Below are 20,578 nucleotides of genomic sequence, written 5' to 3'. Positions count from 1 at the left end.
AAAAAAAAAAAAAAAGGAAAATGAGGAAGGCTATTCTTTGATCACCTCTCTTACCCACCAGGATCTAGGAATCATAACCCCACTGTATAGGCCGTAGCTGCTGACGGCCAGTGGCTTTTCTCCTCTCTTAGAGAAGGAGACAGACATCCGGGAGGACTGGCAGCACAGGGTTGCTTTAGGAAATGGGATTACCTGGAAGCAGATCAAAAACTTTCTCTTGGATAGAAGGGTGTAGAGTGTACATAGCATAGTGTACATTGCTTGATCTCTAAGATGAATAAATCATGAAGATGAAGAACAGCATTTTCAAAGTAAGACAGTAATCGCTGCAGTGAACCACGAGAATTCTACTTTTACCTCTAAGTACATTGTCTGAGGTCAGCAGGTTTCTTCTATTTTCACATCATTTAAAGTAAGATCCCCGAGAGACACGTCATGAAGAATATTGCACTCAATTTTACAGATATTGAGGTCCAGGGGTAAACACTAAGTCAGTGCCAGAGTGGGAAACAGTAGCCCATAGGACAGAGAAGAACTGTCCCATAGAGCTTCCAAGCGTGTAACGTTTATGGAAGCATACTGCTACATCTTTCTCCCATAGAGCAGCTGGTGGGTTTAAACTGCCAATCTTATAGTTAGCAGCTGAGTACTTTAAACACTGTGTCACCAGAGCACCTTAACACGGTAGCTTAGGTACATATTTATCAGCTACACATAGCTGTTCTGTTTTCTTTATACCCTCCACTCTGTCCTCCAGATCTCTGCTCATTGAATAGAGTTCACCCATGGCCTGGCATTCAAGGTTTTTCACAATCTGGTCCCAAGTGACCTTTGAAACCAAATCCCCTATGACTCTCCAGCTAAGTCTTTCCTAAGGGCACCTCCCATACCCTTGCCTTTACATGTCCTATAGTCCCTTAGGCAGCACAGTAATTTCCTCTGTAAATACCAGCTGTCACAAGGACCCACCAGCCTCCCACCTATGCCCCACATTTCCAATCTGCCTGGGTTTAAAGAGACTGGCCTTTTCCAAGAGCCTGAGGCCACAAGGGATCTTTGCCCTCTATTTGCTATCTATGAATCAACAGAAAGATTCCTCAGGCTGACCTTCCGACTCCTGAGGGGCACAATGCGGAGCTCCACGCTGAGGCTTTCGCCAGCACGTTAGGCGGTGGATGGATGAGATTCCCTCTCCATCCCAGCACAGTGGTGGGCTTGTTCAAACTTGGCTTGATCGGCTAAGAGCCTTCCCCCGGGTGGACAATAGCAACATTCAACCATTTATGAGGCTCAGCTCATTTGTCTTTTACATAACTACATTTTTTTTCCCCATAAGGAGGATACTTAGCTATAACTTAACTCTTTATATAAGCATATTGTTAACTAGATGGCACCACAAAGTCCGAATTTGTGCCTCCAACAAACCATTTCAACTGAAATAAAGATGTGAAATTGAAGAAATATTTGGCAATTAATGACGTAATTCGAGAAGAGTTCACATTCTTTTCTATGTTGTATGGTGTGCTGCTGTCAATTCTGACTCACAGAGGCCCTCTCCAGCAGAGTAGGACTGCCTCTCTAGGGTTCCCTAGAATGTAATCTTTATGGGAGCAGACTGCCAGGTCTTTTCCTTCCAAGGAGCCACTAGGGGGTTTGAACTGTTGACCTTTCAGTTAGCAAGAAAACACATAACCATTGCACCTCCAGGGCTCTTTTCTTTTCTCAGAGTATCATTTAATTTGGAATGACACTTCCTCTTATCCCTTCCTATTCTCATCCTACCACATCCGTTTGTGACTACATTCCAGTACGAGAATGTACTCAAGCTCCTGCTCCTGTCTTCTTGCCCCTGCCCTCGCCAGATCCTGCTCCTGGCCATCCTGTAAGGACAAAGATGAATCCCCCATTGTTAACTCAGTCAATCAACACTCTCTCTGGGTGCTTTGCAGGTGAGCTTCCTCCACAGGGCATCAAAAATCTGAGTACGACAGGGCATTTAGAACATTTAGTGTCCTTGGTTTCTGGCCACTGAGGACCTATAGCAACCCTCACTGTGATGATTCAAAATGCTTCCCCTTCCCCATTCAAAAATGCTCCCACCCCAGCCCAGCCCAGCCAGTGTGGGCACAGAAGAGAGAAGGTGTAGAGCCAAATAGTGCCAAAGATAGAAGTAGGTCAACTACCATTACCCTAGATTTTAACTCTTAGGAAAAAGGGGCTTTCTGATCCCCATAAAAAAAAAGCCTATAGATAGGGTTGGAGAGATGACAGGATTTAGTAGGAAAGCAAAGGAATGAATCCTGGAACCCCTAAGATCTAGAGCCTGACAATAACTCTAGGGGTATTTGTAGTTCTTTCCTAGGGAAGCTTATCATACTCCAAAGGGCTCGAAACAAACTTCTGATTTCCTGGGAGGGGCTGAGTGGTTGTAAAGATACAGGTTATAATGTAAGGGTCATGAGTATGGAAAGAGAATAAATGGGGTGGGGGGAGCCAATCTTGAATGCGTGTGTTTTTTAAAATTACCTATGTATAGGTACAATTTATGTATGTAAATCACAGAAAAAGGACTAGAAAGAAGGGGAGGAGGAATGTGTCATTGCAAGGACTTAGCTTTACGCTAATGCATAGGCTTTGCTTGATCTGAATTAATCAGCCTGGTTCCAGAACCTATGTTCTTCACTATGCTACTATGAGAGCTTTTCATGGGCCCTTAGCCCTGTGGCCCTCGAGCCACCAGGATCCAACCAGAACAATGATCCACAAAGCCAAATAATCTTCACAGTTCTTTCATTAACTAAAACTCTGTGACTGCAACAAACAACACAACACACTGCCATCGAGAGTCAGTTCTGACTCATAGCAACCCCTCCCTGGGTTTCCAAGGCAGTATCACTACGGAAGTAGATTGCCCAACCTTCCTTGCGAGGAGTGGCTGGTGGGTTTGAACCATCTGCCTTCTAGTTAGTGATCAAATGCCTTGATTAGCCTAAATGAAAAAAAAATATATCAAAGAGAGGAGGAGAAAGGAAGCAGAAAGGAAGAAGTCTTCAAAGTGATATGCTGGTTTCTATGCAAATCATAATTTTTTTGGCTTATACTTAGTTTTTGTTTTGCATTGCTTGTTTGTTTTTTTCTGATTGTCAGTTTCTTATGCAATAAGCTGACCTTTCTTCTGGATAAAACAAAGAAGTTGGTGAACACTGACGCCATGGATCTCACTCTTCACAAAGTTTCTAAAACAGGATCTAACTTTTGACCCAAACAAGTTGACAAGTGTTCCTACAAACCACGATTCCTCTGACAAAGTTAGAGCTGAAAGTTTAAAGAAAAAAGGGTAAGGGGTAAAGTCTGAGTACTAAATGAACAATTCTCTGATTGAGTCTGACTCTGGGTAGCAGGCTTTTCATGCTAACACAGCTAAGATGGAGCAAAAGGTCAGAATGCTTAGGCAGAGAAAGCTATTTTGCCAATGACACATGCTGATAAAGTTAGAGAATGAGATGACAGAACCATTATCTGGAGAAAAATCAAGCCCTTGAGGCATTGGGAGATTGAGGAATTTAACAGAATTGTACTGTACTTAAAATTCTGGAGAAACCAGATTTCAAGAAGGGCTTTACTTTCAGGAGACATCTTGGAGCAGCTAGCTGGTCCACTGGATGTCATGTTCAGAAGTAGTTGCTGAGTACTGAGAGTCAATCTATTAAGAACCAACATCTGGACTGGGAGATGATGAATGACAACTTGTTTATTGACACAACATACATCATCCTCTCCATGCAACAAGACTTAATCTCCAAACACTTCTGGTTAAGATTGAATTTTAAAAAGAAATCATATGTAATGTGTTCTGGCTTTGCCTACTGTTAGAAGTTTTCATGCTGCTAAAGAAAAGATGGTTTTAGATGCTGAAGGAACACAAAGTATCTAGGCTTCTTTTATAGAAGATAATGAATGAGTTGCTAACTTCAAGAGCTATATTATTTCTTGCTACAGCAGTTATACTGCCCTACCCACAAGGTCATATTTTACTTAGAGTCTAATACCCCATTGCTCTCAAGTCAATTCTGACTCTCAGTGACCTTACTTGCTGTTAAGTGCCATAAAGTTGGCTCCAACTCATAGCAGCCCTGTGTACAACAGAACAAAACACTGCCCAGTCCTGCAGTGTCCTCACAATCCTTGCTATGATCAAACCCATCACTGTCAGCGTAGTCACTGTGTCAATTCATCTTGCTGAAGGTCTTCCCTTTCTTCATTGACCCTCTACTTTACCAAGCATGATATCTTTCTCCAGGGACTGGTCTCTTGTGACAACATGACCAAACTAGGTGAGAAGAAGTTTGGCCATTTTCCACTTCTGAGAAGAATTCCAGCTGTACTTCTTTAAGACATAGTTGTTAATTCTTTTGGAAGTCCATGATATTTTCAGTATTCTTTGCCACACCATAATTCAGTTGCATCAACTCTTCTTTGGTCTTCCTTATTCGTTGTCCAGCTTTCTCATGCATATGAGATGACTGAGAATACCACGGCTTGGGTTAGGTGTGCCTTAGTCTTCAAAGTGACATACTGGTTCTTCAATACTTTAAAGAGGTCTTTTGCAGCAGATCTGCCCAGTGCAATATGATGTCTGATCACCTGACTGCTGCTTCCAGTTGTTGACTGTGTATCCAAGTAAAAGGAAATCCTTGACAACTTCATTTATTTCTCCCATTAATCATGATGTTGCTTACTGGTCCAGTTGTGAGGATATTTTATTTTATGTAGAGGTGTAATCCGTACTGAAGGTTGCAGTGTTTGACATTCATCAGTAAATGCTTTACGTCATCTTAACTTTCAGTAAGCAAGGTTGTGTCATCTGCATATTGCAGGTTATTTATGAGTCTTCCTCCAATTCTGATGCCATGTTTCTCTTCACATAGTCCAGTTTCTTGGATTATTTGCTCAACATACACAGTGAATAAGTATGAAAGTTCACAACCCTGATGCACACCTTTCCTGATCTTAAAACATGCACTATCACATTTTTCTGTTTGAATGACAGCCTCTTGGACTATGTACAGATTCCTCATGAGTACATGTAAGTGTTCTGAAATTCCCAATTTTTGCAATGTTATCCATAATTTGTTATGATTCACAGAGTTGAATGCCTTTGCATAATGAGTAAAACACTGGGAAACATCTTTTGGGTATTCTCTACTTTCGCCAAGGTCCATCTGGCATCAGCCATGATACCCCTGATTCCATGTCCTCTTCTGAATCCAGCTTGAATTTCTGGCAGTTCCCTATGAATGTTTGGCTGCAACTGTTGTTTGAGTTGCCTTCAGCAAAACTTTACTTGCATGTGATATTGATACTGTTAGAAAATTTTGGAATAGGTACAAATATGGATCCCTTCTAGTCAGTTGGCCAGGTATCTGTCTTCCAAATTTCTTAAACAAGTAAGTGCCTTCAGTGCTGTATCCATTTGTTGAAACATCTTAATGGGTATTCCATCAATTCCTGGGGCCCTGTTTTTGCCAATTTCTTCAGCAAAGCTTGGACTTCTTCTTTTAATACAATTGGTTCTTGATCACATGCTACCTCCTGAAATGGCTGAATATCAACTAATTCTTTTTGAAACAGTGACTGTGTATTCTTTCCATCTTCTTTTGATGCTTTCTGCATCATTCAATATTTTGCCCTTAGAATCCTTCAATATTGCAACTTGAGGGTTGAATTTCTTCATTTCTTTTAGCCTCAGAAATACTGAGTGTGTTCTTCCCTTTTGTTTTTCTAATTCTAGGTCTCTGCACGTTTCATTATAATACTTAACTATCTTCTCAAGTCACCCTTTGAAATCTGTTCAACTCTTTTATTTCATCATTTCTTCCATTTGCTTTGGCTATTCTCTGTTCAAGAGCACATTTCAGAGTCTCAGCTGACATTCATTTTGGTCTTTTCTTCCTTTCTGGTCATTTTCATGACTTTGCTTTCTTCATATATGATGTTCTTGGTGTCAACCTACAACTCATCTAGTTCATCACTGGTGTTCTATGGGTCAAATCTAATCTTCAGATGGTCTCTAAATTTAGGTAGGATATAATCAGCATCGTATTTTGGCTCTCGTGGACTTGTTTTAATTTTCTTCAGCTTCCACTTGAATTTGCTTATGAGCAGTTGATGGTCTGTTCCAGTCAGCTCCTGGCCTTGTTTTGACTAATGATTTGAGCTTCTCTATCACCTCCTTCCATAGATGTAGTCAATCTGATTCCCGTATATTTTATCTGGCAAGGTCCGTGTGTACAGCCGCCATATTTGTTTGTTGAAAAACAGTATTTGCAATGAGTAAGTTGTTGGTCTTGCAAAATTCTGTCATGTGGTCTCCAGCATCATTTCTATCTCCAAGGCTATATTTTCTAACTCCCAATGCTTCTTCTTTGTTTCTAAATTTCACATTTCTAGTCACCAATAATTATCAGTACATCTTGATTTCACGTTTGGTCAATTTCAGACTTCAGAAGTTGGTAAAAGTCCTCAGTTTCTTTATCTTTGGCTTTAGTGATTAGTGTGTAAATTTGAAAAACAGTAGTATTAACTAGTCTTCCCTGTGGGCATATGGATGTTATCCTATCACTGAAAGCATTGTATTTTAGGATAGATCTTGAAATGTTCTTTTTGACAATGAACGCAATTATATTCCCCTTCAATTTGTCATTCCTAGCATAGTAGACATATGATTGTCTGATTCGAAGTGGCCAAAATCAGTCCATTTCAGCTAGTGCCTAGGATACTGATCTTTATGCATTCCATTCCATTTTTGAAAACATCCAATTTTCCTAAATTCATACTCTGTACATTCCACATTCCAATTATTAATGAATATGTGCAGCTCTTTCTTCTTATTTTGAGTCTTGCCACATCAGGAAATGTAGCTCCAGAAAGATTTACTCCATCCATGTCATTAAGGTCACCTCTACTTTTAGGAGGCAGTTCTTCCCCAGTTGTATTTTGAGTGCCTTACAACCTGAGGAGCTCATCTTCTGGCACTATATACTAAGCCTATAGGACAGAAGAACTGCCCTACAGGGTTTCCAAGGCTATAAATCTTCATGGAAGCAGACTGCCACATCTTTTTCCCACGGAGCAGCTGATGGGTTGGAACTGTTGACCTTTTGGTGTGCTTAACCACTATGCCATCAGTGCTCCTTTAAGAGTCCATTAAACCAAAAACCAAACCACTGCCATCGAGTTGATTCCAACTCATAGCAATTCCCACTGGGTTTCCAAGGCAGTAAACCTTTACGGAAGTAGATTGCCCCATATTCCTTCCATAGAGTGGCTGGTGGGTTTGAAACCCCAACCTTCTGGCCTTAAGCACTGCACCACCAGAGCTCCTTTTAAGAGTCCAATAGTGACCTATAATTTCAGATGTGCTTCAAAGAGCATGTTATAAAAGAACAACTAGGAAACTGTAGAAAATACTTCACCATAGCTATAAATTAAAAACACAGGGAAAAAACCCAAGTTAGAAAGAAAGAATAGAAAACCAGAGAAGAAACAGCCTATTAAATCTTTTCCATAAATACTTCTGCTTTAAGATCTGAAAAGTAGTATGACAGGTCAGAAAATTGCAACAGAACAAAGATTAAGCAATGGTATGGGTCACATGATTTTAACAAGTTTTTTTTTTTTTTTTTGGTTAAGAAAATGTCAAATGTTTCATTGCAGTCCTAATTTATAGTAAGCCTAAGTGAGAACCTGGGTTTTCTTCACCTTTAACAGCCTGAGAGGTGCTGTGGCCACATATTCCCCTTGCTGGGCACGCAGAGCCTACACCAACATCGCCCCCCAGTTCTCACTGGTAGGGACATTACACTGGAGCACATTCCCCATGGCCATGCCCCATCAGCACGTCCCACTGGGTGCAATGGGGCAAAGGATCTCAGGGCACAGCCATTTATCTCTGCACATGCTGTCAGGGAAGCTGGCACAAGACCATTCAGGGGGGAAGAAATGCATTTCCAGAAAGATATGGTTAATATGGGAAGCTCTGGGAGCTCCGGTAGCATAGTGCCTAAGGCATTTGACTGCTAACCAGAAGGTTGGCAGTTCAAACCCACCAGCCGCTCCCCGGAAGAAAGGTTGGGCAACCTATTTCCATAGTGATACCGCCTTGGAAATCCAAGGAGGGGTCGCTATGAGTCGGGCCAGACTCAATGCCACATAACAACAATAACAATGGGGAGCTCTGGTGGTATAGTGCCTAAGGCATCTGACTGCTAACTAGAAGGCTGGCAGTTCAAACCCAACAGCCACTCCTAGGAAGGAAGATTGGGCAATCTTCCATTGGAAACTCTAGGAGGGGTTGCTATGAGTCAAGATTGCCTTGACGGCAGTGAGTTTGGTTTTTGGTATGGTTAATATGAACCCATTTTGGTTAAAAGCACTTAAAAAGACTGTGTTCTTGTGGTGTGTGTGTGGGTGTGTGTGTGCGTGCAGAGCCAAGTACTACCCTTGAGAAACAGGGATGGAGGAGTAAGCACATCTACTTTCTATTACACTTTCATAAGCCTCTATCTATAGCTTTTCTTTTTTTTTTTTCACAATGACCATTGCTTTCTTTTAGAATTATACATAGAGCTCTTATAGACAAATTAATTTGTACCTCACTTTAGACCTTATAAACAGCTCTTGCACACATCTGTTCCTTTACACACATTGGTTCCCTAACACTCTGACCAAATTCTGGGTGGCTGAGAGCACCAGCACCCAGCACGGCACAGCCTCACCTCGGCACTCCACTTCGGGGTCTCCCCAGAAGAGCTCCTGGCACTCACTGCACGTGCGGCCTCCAAACCCAGGCATGCACTGGCACTGCCCCGTGAACTGTGGCCAGAAAACAGAACTTGGTCAGGCAGGCTTCAGAGCAGAAGCTAGTTTTTTATTTTCTCTGTCAGCTGCCAGTTAGAAGTGGGACTCAGCTGTTTGCCTCCACTTCCTGACTCGGAAAAAGGAATCTTACTCTGATCTTAGGTGCTGAGAACCCCAGGCGGCATCTGCTCTCCTGGTTTTTGGTACAGTTGATATGAACCCAGTTTGGTTCATACTCTCCTACTCTTCTGCAGCTGGTGCGGTCCACAGGACATTTCACATTGTTCATAGTTTTCCTCACGGATCAATAAACGTCCTTGGCCAGCTGTGACTCACCTGACCTTAGTCAGAACCACATTCTCAGTGTGTATTAGGCAATGAAAGAAGCTTTTACAGTTCTGGGCTTAGTTATTTAGTTCTTCCAAGCAGTAAAGCTAAAAAACAGTCGGATTCAGCAGCTAGGTGTTAAAGGGAAGCACCATGCCATTGTCTGCTCTGACATGAGTCTGCATAGCAGCTGGGGCAACAGACTGAAAGGCTATGCAGGGTCAGCTATGGCCTCTACACACAGTTGTGTAGTTCCAGCCAAGAGGGGCAGTGAGGGCTGAAATCCAGCCCAGCCTGTGCCACCCAAGCTGGGTGTCTTTGTCTAACTGGGGCCACTGACTGGGCCAGCACTCCCCGCCATCCTGGCCCCATAACAGCCATGCCTTCAGCCAGAGCTCCTCACCTCGTTACAGGACGGCCCAAAGGAATGGGCAGCATCGCAGTTGCATGGGTCGCACCCACTCCCGCTGGCCAGGTGCCAGGTATTGGGTGCACAGCGGTCACAGTTCTGCCCGATCACATTGGGGAGACACAAACACTGACCGGTAGTTTTGTCACATTGGCAGTCAGAGTTGTTGCAGTGCTCCTGCACGGTACCCAGGTAATTGCAGACACACTCTGAAAAAGAGCACTGAGGTCAGATCCGCTGTATTCACATTCACCAATATACAGAAGACTGTGCAAAGCTTAGTTACAGGCAAACAGCTAAGATTTCCCCTCTCCAGATCCCAAGGCTGACGTGCAAAGAACTAGGGAAATAAATAGGGTGATAAAAACAACCATAAAAAACCCACAACCCTAAAATTATCGATCCTCTGAAAGTCTTAGGATGGATTGCACCAATCTGACATCTCCCAGGCAGACAGGCACAATGGCTCATTTTGTCTAGTGGTATTTTCAGAATACATGAACTTAACAAGCTGCAAATGAATCATTTTAAAACTTGAGGATTTAAGTGGAAATAGTAAGTAAGATGCCAGTGGGAACTGAGCTATCTAATCATTTCAAATTCTTGGCAGGGAGCAGCAGTAACACATGTATCAGGCATAGCAGGTCGAAGCCCTTTAAGCTAGCAGAGCTTTGAGGAATCCAGTCCTGCTGGTCCCCAACATTCCAGACATGTTTATATAAACAAAGACAGTGGCCTGGGGGCTTTGCACAGCCCCAGAGGAAATGCCGGCTGATCTCTGGATAAGAGAGAAACAGTTCTGAAAGAGAGGATTTCAGAGAAGTTCCTTCCTTCTTCTCCCTCAGGTGGAAGGCTCTACTCCATCACTGACATCAGAAAAGCTGTGGAGCTAAGTGGGTGTTTAGGATCTATCAATCGCATCCAATCAGAAAGTTCGTGAGCAGAACATAAAATCAATAAACTGTGGATAGTGTTTATTATGGTGACAACAACAGTTTTTCCTTTTAGTTGTCTCCCCACAGGCACTGGGGTCACATCTTATGATTTCAGTCCTGCCAGAAAATGATTTAAAAGGGGAGGAAAAGCCACATTTGTCTTTGTTTGAGGGTGAAATGTTCTCTCTCTGCACATGTATTTCCCCTGACAGTGAGCAGAAGGTGGGAATCACTGGTCTTACTTCTACAGTCCTGCTGCAGGGCGTCTCCGTAGTAACCGAACCTGCACAGCTGGCAGTGGTTTCCTTCCGTGTGGTACAGGCACTTGAGGCACCTTCCAGTCTCCTTGTCACAGGCTTCCGGGTCGGTTGTGTCAATGTTGTGGTGACAATGGCAAGGCTGGCACGCCCCGCCGACATCCGAGGGGTTGCCAAAGAATCCCGAGGCGCAGTCATCGCATCTGGAGCCTGTTGTCCAATAAAACCAAGAACAACACTTTTAACTTGTTGGCTGAAAGGCTCACCAGTCAACTGACATTTCTGCCTAGAATCCACCTGCCTATGTGCTTCACTGCAGTACAGACAGAGCTGGGGAAGGAACAGCTTCTTGTTGTGAAGAGAAAGAGAAATTCTGTAGTCACTAGCACTGTCACAGACCGGTTGCCTCAGAGGCCACTGTGTCTCATGGGAAGTTACAAGAGTTTTATTTTAGCACATGGGACTTTAGTTAAATAATGGTCTGACAATGTCAAGTTCAGCTCAGTATTAGAATCCTAATCCAATGATTGTATAAACTGAAAAGGCACTGCTCCTTTCTGAGCAACCTGAAAAATGGAGTCCTTAATGGTGTGATCAGGAGCGCCTGGGTGGTGCCAATGGCTAACACACTCTCCACTAACTGAAGGGTTGGGTGCTGCACCCAAAGGCACCTCAGAAGAAAGGCCTGCTGATCTTCTGAAAAGTTAGTCATTAATAACCCTACGGAGCATGGTTCTACTTTGATACACAAGTGGTTGCCATGAGTCACTCATCTTGATGGTAACTGATTTGTTTAAAAAAAACCACAAAAACTCACTGCCTTTGAGTGGGATTCGACTCATAGTGACCCCTCCTTGGGTTTCCGAGGCAGTATCACTATGGAAGTAGATTGCCCAACCTTCTTTCCAAGGAGTGGCTGGTGGGTTTGAACCACCAGCCTTCTAGTTGGCAGTCACATGCCTTAGACACTACACCACCAGAGCTCCCAGTTTGTTTAATAATGATGTCTAATTCCCCCTTCTCAGAAATACTAAAATCATACGCAAATATTTACTGATGATCATAAATAGTATTTGAAACAGTGGCATCAAGGATGAAATAAAAGAGTTTCTTTTCACAACCAGCTAAACTCATTTAGTGTTGACTGATAATGTGAACATAGAACAATGGAGAAAATATCTAGGCGTGCTTGGTTCAGCTACCTGGGGACCCTGGTGATACTCTTTTCTTCCTTCTGCCCACCATTTGACCACTTTGCTGCTTAGAGATGCTTCTGCTACAAGTAGGATGTGCCTGTTGGGTGTCTGTGGAGTCACTTTAGACTCAGGGACCCTATGACAGAGCAGAACTGCCCCATGGGGTTTCCTAGGCTATAATCTCCATGATTACCCTTCGCCCATGGAGCCAGTCGGGTTCAAACTGCCAGGCTTTCAATTAGCAGCCAAGCACTTAACCACTGGCACCCCCAGAGCTCTTTACGAGTTGGATAAGGGAAGGGAAAAATAAAATTTAAATTACGCTTTCTACTGTTCAACCACAGATAAAGTGTTTCATAGGGTTTCACTGATGGATTTAAATGAGCTTGCTATTCTTGCTCTGTGTTATATTATTATTATCATACTCACTCCCATCAAATCGATTTGTATTCATAGCAACTTCACAGGACAGAGGAGAATTGTCCCCATAGGGTTTCCAAAGCTCTAATCTTTAGGGAAGCAGATTGCCACATCTTTCTCCTGTGGAGTAGCTGGTGGTTTCAAACTGCCGATCTTCTGGTTAGCAGCCAAATGCTTTAACCACTGCGCCACCAAAGCTCCTTCATTGCTATCATAGAGACTCAAAATTGACTCTACCCTACCTGCCAAATAGGAAAAGAACAACTTATATATTCCAGACCCCTTAACTTTCAATTAAGGATTATAAAAATGGAACTACATTGGCTAGCTCAGCTACCTTTTTCCTCATTAACAACTAATGACACATCTTTTCCACCCTCTTTGCCACCAAAAGTATGCACATTATTTACCAATGTATCCAGGACTGCAGACACATGCAAGCTGTAAAGTAACAGGATCTTGATAACAGCTACTGGCAAACTGGCGTCCACTGTCAGGACCATCTGGGCAAGGGCAAGGGCGGCAGTGATCTCCTGACCCAATGATGGGGTCACCATAGTAACCAGCCAAGCACCTAGACCAATCACAGAAGAAAAAGAGCCATGAATCCCAGTGGTAAGAAACTGAAAAAAAGTCATAGAAAATGTTCCTTTTGGGAACATTCACTCTTCATTCCTTATTTCTATGTGGAAGACCTTCCATTACAGCAGTGATTCTCAGTCTTTAGCTCCCATTAGAATCACCTAAAACCAAAACAACCAAACCCACTGCCATTGAGTCAATTCCAACTCGTAGCAACCCCCATTGTGTTTCCGAGGCAGTAAATCTTTACAGAAGTAGACTGCCCAGTCTTTCTTCTGCAGAGTGGCTGGTGGGAACCTTCTGGTTGGCAGCCCAATGCCTTAGGCAGTGTACCACCAGAGCTCCTTAGAATCATCTAGAGGGCTTATTAAACCCAGATTGCTAGGCTCTTCCCCCAGGGTTTAATTCAGTAGGTCTGGAGAGGGGCCCAAGAATGTACATGTCTGCCAGGTTCTCAGGTGCTGCGGCTGCTGCTCGTCTGGGGACCACACCCGCAGAACCACAGCATGGAGTAACACCCCTCATTGCTCCTCCCCAGAGAAGACACATCTCCCGTCTGCATCCTCCTGCCTACCACGTGTATGTTCTGACCTGCTTCTTCTCAAATTAAAGGGCCTGTCCTTGTGGGGGTGGCTGGAAGTTGACTCTGCTTGGCCTGGGTTGGGCAATGTGTTCACAAGTCTATGGTGGCCACAGACCTAAAGCCCCAAGTGCAATCCAGCTTTTACCAGTAATAGAGGCGACAGGGATGATCTCCAGCTGTGGGACTCCTGTGTCTGTCCCTGAGGTGGTATCAAACTTGGGCAGGCAAAAGGGATGCCAGTTATCCACCCCCAAAACCCATAGGTACAATCTCTTTGTTTACAGATAAGGAATCCATAATTGCTAAGTGATTAAGGTTAGTTAATAAGAAGTTAAAACTTGAATTCAGACTCCTTTTAACAAAGAATTCTTCTATCATATCATGTTGTTTCTCAAGAATAATGATAATTAGCTTCCTTTTTTAAAAATTTTCTGTAATGTAAGTGCTTGAAAGAACGCTGGAGACCACCTAATCCAACCTAGTTATTTTACGGTGGAAATGGATACTTGGGGGTGGGGGGCAGTTATAAGGCAAGTGAGAAGCAGAATTGAGCCTGGAACTCAGGTCTAAGGATTTCCCATTCATTTTGTTTCTCATGTTCTTTTCAGGCAGAGGTAACAGTATATCTTTTAAAAAATGAGAGGGGGAAGAATTAAGAGGGATAATCTGTTCAGAGGAAATTAACCTTCTGTTTAATTAGACATAGTTCTAAGCTATAGCATAAGGCAATGTTCCCTGATTATGCGCTGGGGTATAATGATGAAGCAATTTTGTACAATAGTTTCTGAGAAAGTTTCTAAGGGATTTTTCTAGGTGAAATAAGTCCAAATACATTATGACAGATATTTGTGTTCACTTCCAGTCCCCCATACTCTTCCCCCCTTGGGAACAATTTGAGCCCAGACTTCTTTTTCCAAATTCATGGGATGTAACTCTGATGATCTTGGAATGAGAAACAGAATAATGAAAAACTGGCCTAACCTAGATAGCAGGGTTCCAAATACTTAATAAACATTTTTGTTATCCAACCTAGGGCTTGACATCTCACCTCCTCCAGGCCCTTTCTTATTCCTCCTCAAGACATGAAAATCCTTTTAAGAGTCAAATTCCGAAAGGCAATCACAGCCATAAACCAAGCCATTCTCACAGGAAGCTCCTTCAGACACATTCCACAGTGTGACAGACTGATCTGGAATCAGTTCGTGGACAATCACCTCTACTTTGACCTAAGTTCACCCACCCACTCTGGTCTCCCTTTGTAAATCTGATTTTCTCATCTCTCTCTCTCTCTCTCTCTCTCACTTATTCGCCATCACCCATTGAAAGAACAACCATAAAATTTTTACAGAAGAAACGAAAGATGATACCAATATATTAATCTCCTCCTTATAGTCTTTTATAGCTGCTTCTATGTTATTTTTTTATGACAGAATTTTAGGGTTGGAAGGAATAACTTTTAATAGTCAGTGGAACCTCCAAATTCTCGGATACCACCCTAGCACAGAGCCAGAGCCACGTGTTGGCTCCTGTACCCATCTCCACAACCTACGTTAACCACCCATTCAACCTTCGCTGAGTTTTCTCTCACCTGAGCACCTTTTGTACTGACTGAAGCACTTGCTGAAACATTTCACAAGTGGTTTTTTAAAATAAACATCTTATACAAAATGGACTGGGCATTAGAGGAGATTTATTGACATGGAAAGGTGGAGATTATCACCTTCCAAAAAAACAGAATCTGTAATATGTATGTCTGCATGTCTTAATTAGCAATGAATAACGTAAGTGAGCACCTAACTTTTTCATATGGGGGATTTCGGATCTCCTGAGCTACACTGTCATGTTGTTGCAGGCACAGTCTAAATCCTATTCTTACCATATCTGGTACAGTGCTTTGCAACCATGATAATTATTTAGTTCATGTATTTGCTAACCAGAGAACAGATCCAGTTTCATACATTTTCGATGGTTTCCTGGAAACTATAGCTGCATAAAATGTTTTTAAATACAAAACTATCTAAAATGACTAATCTCATTTGGATTTGGCTTCTACTTTGACCCAAATTAGGCATTCCCATTTCACAGCCCTCATCCTAAGTCAGAAATTTGCTGAGATAAAGGTATGAGTTCTACACAGATCCATGGCGACCCTGGAGTGTATCTCCAAGACAGTGGAGACTCATGCCAATTTTGCTCTCTTCCTTATCCCTGGCACCAGAACAGTGCCTGGCACATAGAAGTGCTAACTAAATAAGTACTGGCTACATGAATGAATTCCTAGAAAATGCTGAGGTGGGCAGAAACGAATGAAACATGTAGAGCCTCATAGAAATTAATTCTGTACTTCATCAAAGATATCTGCACAACCAAGGGCAACCTTGTCCTCTCTATTTTCAAGAGGCAGCGAACCCATACCTTTCACAGTTATGACCTGCGGTGTAGTCCTGGCAGCTCAAGCACTCCCCTGTCACTGAATCGCAGTCGTCGGCATGGCCATTGCACTGGCAGGGCTGGCAACTTGGAAAGCCCCAGTACCCAGGTAAGCAGCGGTCACACTGCCGAGCATACACCCCCTGGAAACAGTGGCACTGGCCGGTGATGGGATCGCAGAAGGCATTGACAGAGCCTTGCAGATGGCATTCACAAGCTGAAGAGACAGGTAATCAAGGAACCAACCTTGAGAAACTCAGTGAATGGAAAACACCATACCAGTATTGCTCACTGTGTCTTCATGAATATATTAAAATTCTTGTGATTAACCTACGTTTGCATCCACTGGGGCCAAAGCCAAAGGTGCCAGGAGCACATCTGTTGCAGGTTCTTCCAACCACGTTGGGCCGGCACTGGCACTGGCCTCCGCTGGGGTCACAGACGGAACTTAATGAACCCTGAGGGTCGCATTCACAAGCTGCAGGGCAAAGAGAGACCAGACCCTAAGACACCAAGCAGCTGACTCCAGCCCCATAGAGAGAAGCGTGTGTGGCACATCACACCTGCCTGACAGTGCACCCCCCTTCCCTGGACTCTTCCCGACTCTCCTTTACTACTCTACCTTACTCAGAATTCTGAGCAAAAACAATGCCATCCCTATATGGTGGGGCAGGAAGAAACAGGAGGCAGAGTTGGTAGATAAAAAGCAGCTTTTCCAGGCAGGAGGTCATGAGGGTTTGTTCCTCATGCCTTCAAAGCTCAAATATCACAGGACATGAAACAAAAGCCCAGGGGTTGGTCTGACCCTTCTAAGAGAAAAACATACATTTCAGTTATTTGATGCTTCTCTAATTCCATCCCAGCTCCCCACCCTGGATGGAAATCCTATATTCTCAGGGACTTTTTCCTCTCATCATCTGTTCTTTGTGCTATTTCTTAAAAATTGACTCCATTGACTATGACACTCTACCACTAGAGTATTATTTTTAAAGAATAATGACAAATTGTTATAGGGCATGCATCCTAATGTGCCTCAAGGGACCAGCTGTGCTCTTGGCTCTAAAAAAGAAGACATGGAAGCAGCCACAGCTACAGCCACAGCCACAGCCCCTACACACCACCTACCCAGGCCTGTCTGGTGTAACAGGGCAGAAATGCTGAAGATGATGTTTCTGCAAACATCTGTCATTGGAGTTTTCACAACGCTTCTGCTGTTTTCCAGACAGCGGTATCTCTGAAAGGTTTCCCAGGCACTGTTGGTGATCAAACCGTCTCCTGCACCTCCAACAGTGAAGATGTCCAGTGACTTACAGTATGGCATGAGAACAAGCTATGATGGAATGAGAGCAGCAAAATGTTCTTATGCTGTTGTCTCATGTCATCAGTTAAAGCAAGTCAATGCACAAAACCCCCAAATGCTTCTCTGGTACTTGAAAAGAGAAAGCAAGGCTCATAAAATAGCAAAACAAAAACCTTGCCATTCTTAAAGACACCTCCAGGAAAAGTTTAGAAATCCTTCACATAGCTTGATGGTTTCTGAAATGGCACTTTTTTTAAAGAGTCACTTCCTATTTCCAGAAGGAACTGATTTGAATAAAACCTTTTCACAGGGTGGAAGTTATTTAAACAAATGCGCAAAACAGCTTCTGAGGTAAGAAAGAACACTTCCCCTTCACCTCTGAATGTTACCAAAACCAAACCCACTACTTTTGAGGTGATTCCAACTCATAGCAACCTGCACTGGGTTTTTCCAAAGCTGTAAATCTTTATGGAAGCAGACTGCCCTATCTTTCTTCCATGGAGCGGCTGGTGGGTTTGAACAACTGAACTTTTGGTTAGCAGTCAAATGCCTTAACCACTGCACCACCAGGGCTCCAAATAAAAAATTGTGGGGATGCTGGTGAACCGTCTTCGCCCAGCCTTTCCTGTGCCCTTCAGAAGGTACTTCCACTTACTGAATCAATAAGTGTGTAGGGGCTCTCCACGCCACTGTCAGAGGAGGTGTACTGGGGCAGCTCCAACCTCACTGTGTAATTCACACCTTTCTCAAAGCACACAGGGTGCGGAAGGACGACATACCTATTCCGAAACAAAGAGAAAAGCAGCAGCAAGTCAGCCTTGAAGTGGCAAAAAACTAAAACAAACAAACAACAAAAGCTCTATGTAGCTAATCCTAAAGGGAGAGTGTCAAAGGCTGGCTCTGAAGTGGTAACTACATCTCCCAAGCCTTTAGGAAAAATTAATTTGCATGGGGGTTTTGTTGAGCTGCAAACCACTGTCATGCTGACCTTGAGCCTGGCGATAAAGACACCACCTGGTTGTCGTCATCGGGTATAGTGTTACCACATCGGCTGCTGGCTGGGATCTTTCCAGGTCGCTGCACTGTGATGACAGCTTTTTCCCAGTGGTCGGGTAACTAGGATCAAAAGCAATCACAAAGGCCACTCGCATTAGCCTACTGCTGCCCCTCTGCAGACTGCTCTGAATCAGCCTTTGCCAAGTTTGACGGGAAACGCGTAGGGTGCTTTGCCCTCCCATCTTTACCGTTCCTTCTGTGCTGCCCCAGCTCCAGCCCTAATCTTTCTCCCCGACACTGAAACAGCCTCCCAGTGCTCTCCTTGCTTCCCCATGGTCCTCTTCATTCCTTCTTGAAGCACAGCTCAGATAACAACCAGCTCCTACTCAAAATCCTTCAACTGTTTTCCAGACAGCACTGTCTCTGAAAGGTTCCCGAGGCCCTGGTGACAGTCCACATTCCTTTCCTGATGCTCACATCTTCCCTCAGAGTGTCCCCAACCCTCTCCCTTACTCAGCTATGTGGGAAGGCTCGCAAAACACTCTCCTCTTCTCCTCTGCTCATGCTATTCCTTCCTTCAGATTCCTTTCCTTTTTTGTGTCATTTATTCAAAATTCCATCTACACCCTAACAAGGCCTAGCTCTTATTCTCTAGGGAACATTCCGGCAGCCCCAGGCCCCGCTCAGCCAGTATGAACTGCTCCGGCTGCTATCACTGTTTGTAATATCTCTGCTGTTGTTGCCTTTCGCCCCTTCTGCCTTTACAACACTTTGCAACACGTGTTCGACATGAGGCCAAGCAGTCCGTGAATGGAAGCAGAGGATCTCAGACATTCTCGATACCACCTCACTTCTCAGCACGGTTAAGTGTCTAGCAGGAGCTCTCTAAATGTTTGTTGAATTAAATGAAAGAAAAACATACATTTTAACTTCCGTGAAGGAGGTTAGAGAGTTAGAGGTTGACCTATTCTGATGCCATCTCCAAATTTTATAAAAACATATACAGGTATAACTCATTTTATTGCACTTTGCAGATACTGAATTTTTTACATATTAAAGGTTTGTGGTAATCCTGCATCAAAGCAAGTGTGTCGACACCATTTTTCTAATAGCATACACTCACTCAGTATGTCTGTGTCACATTTTGGTTAATTCTCCACAATGCTATTATACACAATGGACAACAGTGCAGTGTAAATATAATGTTTATATGCACTGGGAAACATAAAATTCAGGTGACTTGCTCTATTGCGATATTCACTATATTGTAGTGCTCTGGAACTGAACCTGCAATATCTCTGAAGTACGGCTGTAATGTCCATTAAAAGAAAGATTTTTGTTACTTCCAGTGACCACTCCCTTCCCCTCATTTAGAGTCCACTGAGGGGTTTCTTTACCTGTGGCTCATAGCGAATGAGGATGTCATACTCCATGGAATATGGTATATTGTCAATGAAAAACTCCAGATAAGCCCCTTCGGGCACTCGGACAAAGCCCGCTCCAGTCCAGGAAGGAGTCCGGTCCTGGATATACTGCCGCTCCACTATGCTGACCCCCTGAGGACAAAGGGAACAGTAGTTGAAATGGAATTCAATTAATTCTAGTAGTCAAAGAACTCTGAAGCCATCTAAATGTCAAAAACTGTGGATATATTTATTTTTATAGTCACACTTTCTTTCCTACTAAATTTATTTTAAAAGTTTTTGATATGTAAACAGGAAATTGATTTTTTCTTTAGTTTTGTAGTTGGGGTAGTCTTGGGATATCAGGGATGGAACTCAAAGGCTTGGAATATACCTTATATGCTATAACCAGAGGAGTAAGTATAAAGGAAGGAAAGAGAACAGTTCAAGTGCTGTTATGAGCAAGTCTAGAATATTGAAAGGAGTTCTGGTGATGCAGTGGTTATGGCATTCAGTGGCTAAACAAAAGGTCGATGGTTTGAACCCACCCGCCGTTCCCCGTTCTGAGGGAGAAAGATGCTTCTGTAAAGATTTATAGTCTTGGAAATCCTATGGGAACAGTTCTACTCTGCCCTATAGGGTCACAATGAGTCAGAATCAATGCAACGGCAGAGGGTTTTTTTTTGGTTTGTTTGTTTGTTTTAGGAGAACTGACATATTTGTTGAATTTTCTATAAGGCTAGTTCTATATCTAAGGAGCCCTGGTGGTGCAGTGATTAAGTGCTTGGCTGTTCAGCAGTTCAAATCTACCAGCCACTCTAAGGGAGAAAGATGTGGCAGTCTGTTTTTGTAAAGATTCCAAAAAACCTAAAACCAAACTC

At 43.2% G+C, this 20,578-nt stretch overlaps 1 protein-coding gene across 1 annotated transcript in view; it reads right to left on the bottom strand.

Annotated features, from left to right (window-relative positions):
* Positions 1-20,578, bottom strand: part of LAMB1 (laminin subunit beta 1) — a 111,406-nt gene that overhangs the window by 30,610 nt on the left and 60,218 nt on the right. The window contains 10 exon segments of the mRNA XM_007945067.1: positions 8,778-8,874; positions 9,590-9,804; positions 10,773-10,997; positions 12,814-12,977; positions 15,984-16,215; positions 16,333-16,476; positions 17,124-17,328; positions 17,954-18,077; positions 18,287-18,414; positions 19,692-19,850. Of these exon segments, the coding sequence (XP_007943258.1) occupies positions 8,778-8,874; positions 9,590-9,804; positions 10,773-10,997; positions 12,814-12,977; positions 15,984-16,215; positions 16,333-16,476; positions 17,124-17,328; positions 17,954-18,077; positions 18,287-18,414; positions 19,692-19,850 (1,693 nt within the window).

This window comes from Orycteropus afer, unplaced genomic scaffold, assembly GCF_000298275.1.
Source record: "Orycteropus afer afer isolate SDZICR_OR568_19922 unplaced genomic scaffold, OryAfe1.0 scaffold00007, whole genome shotgun sequence".
NCBI lineage: Eukaryota > Metazoa > Chordata > Mammalia > Tubulidentata > Orycteropodidae > Orycteropus > Orycteropus afer.
This window is presented reverse-complemented; position numbering and strand designations above follow the sequence as displayed.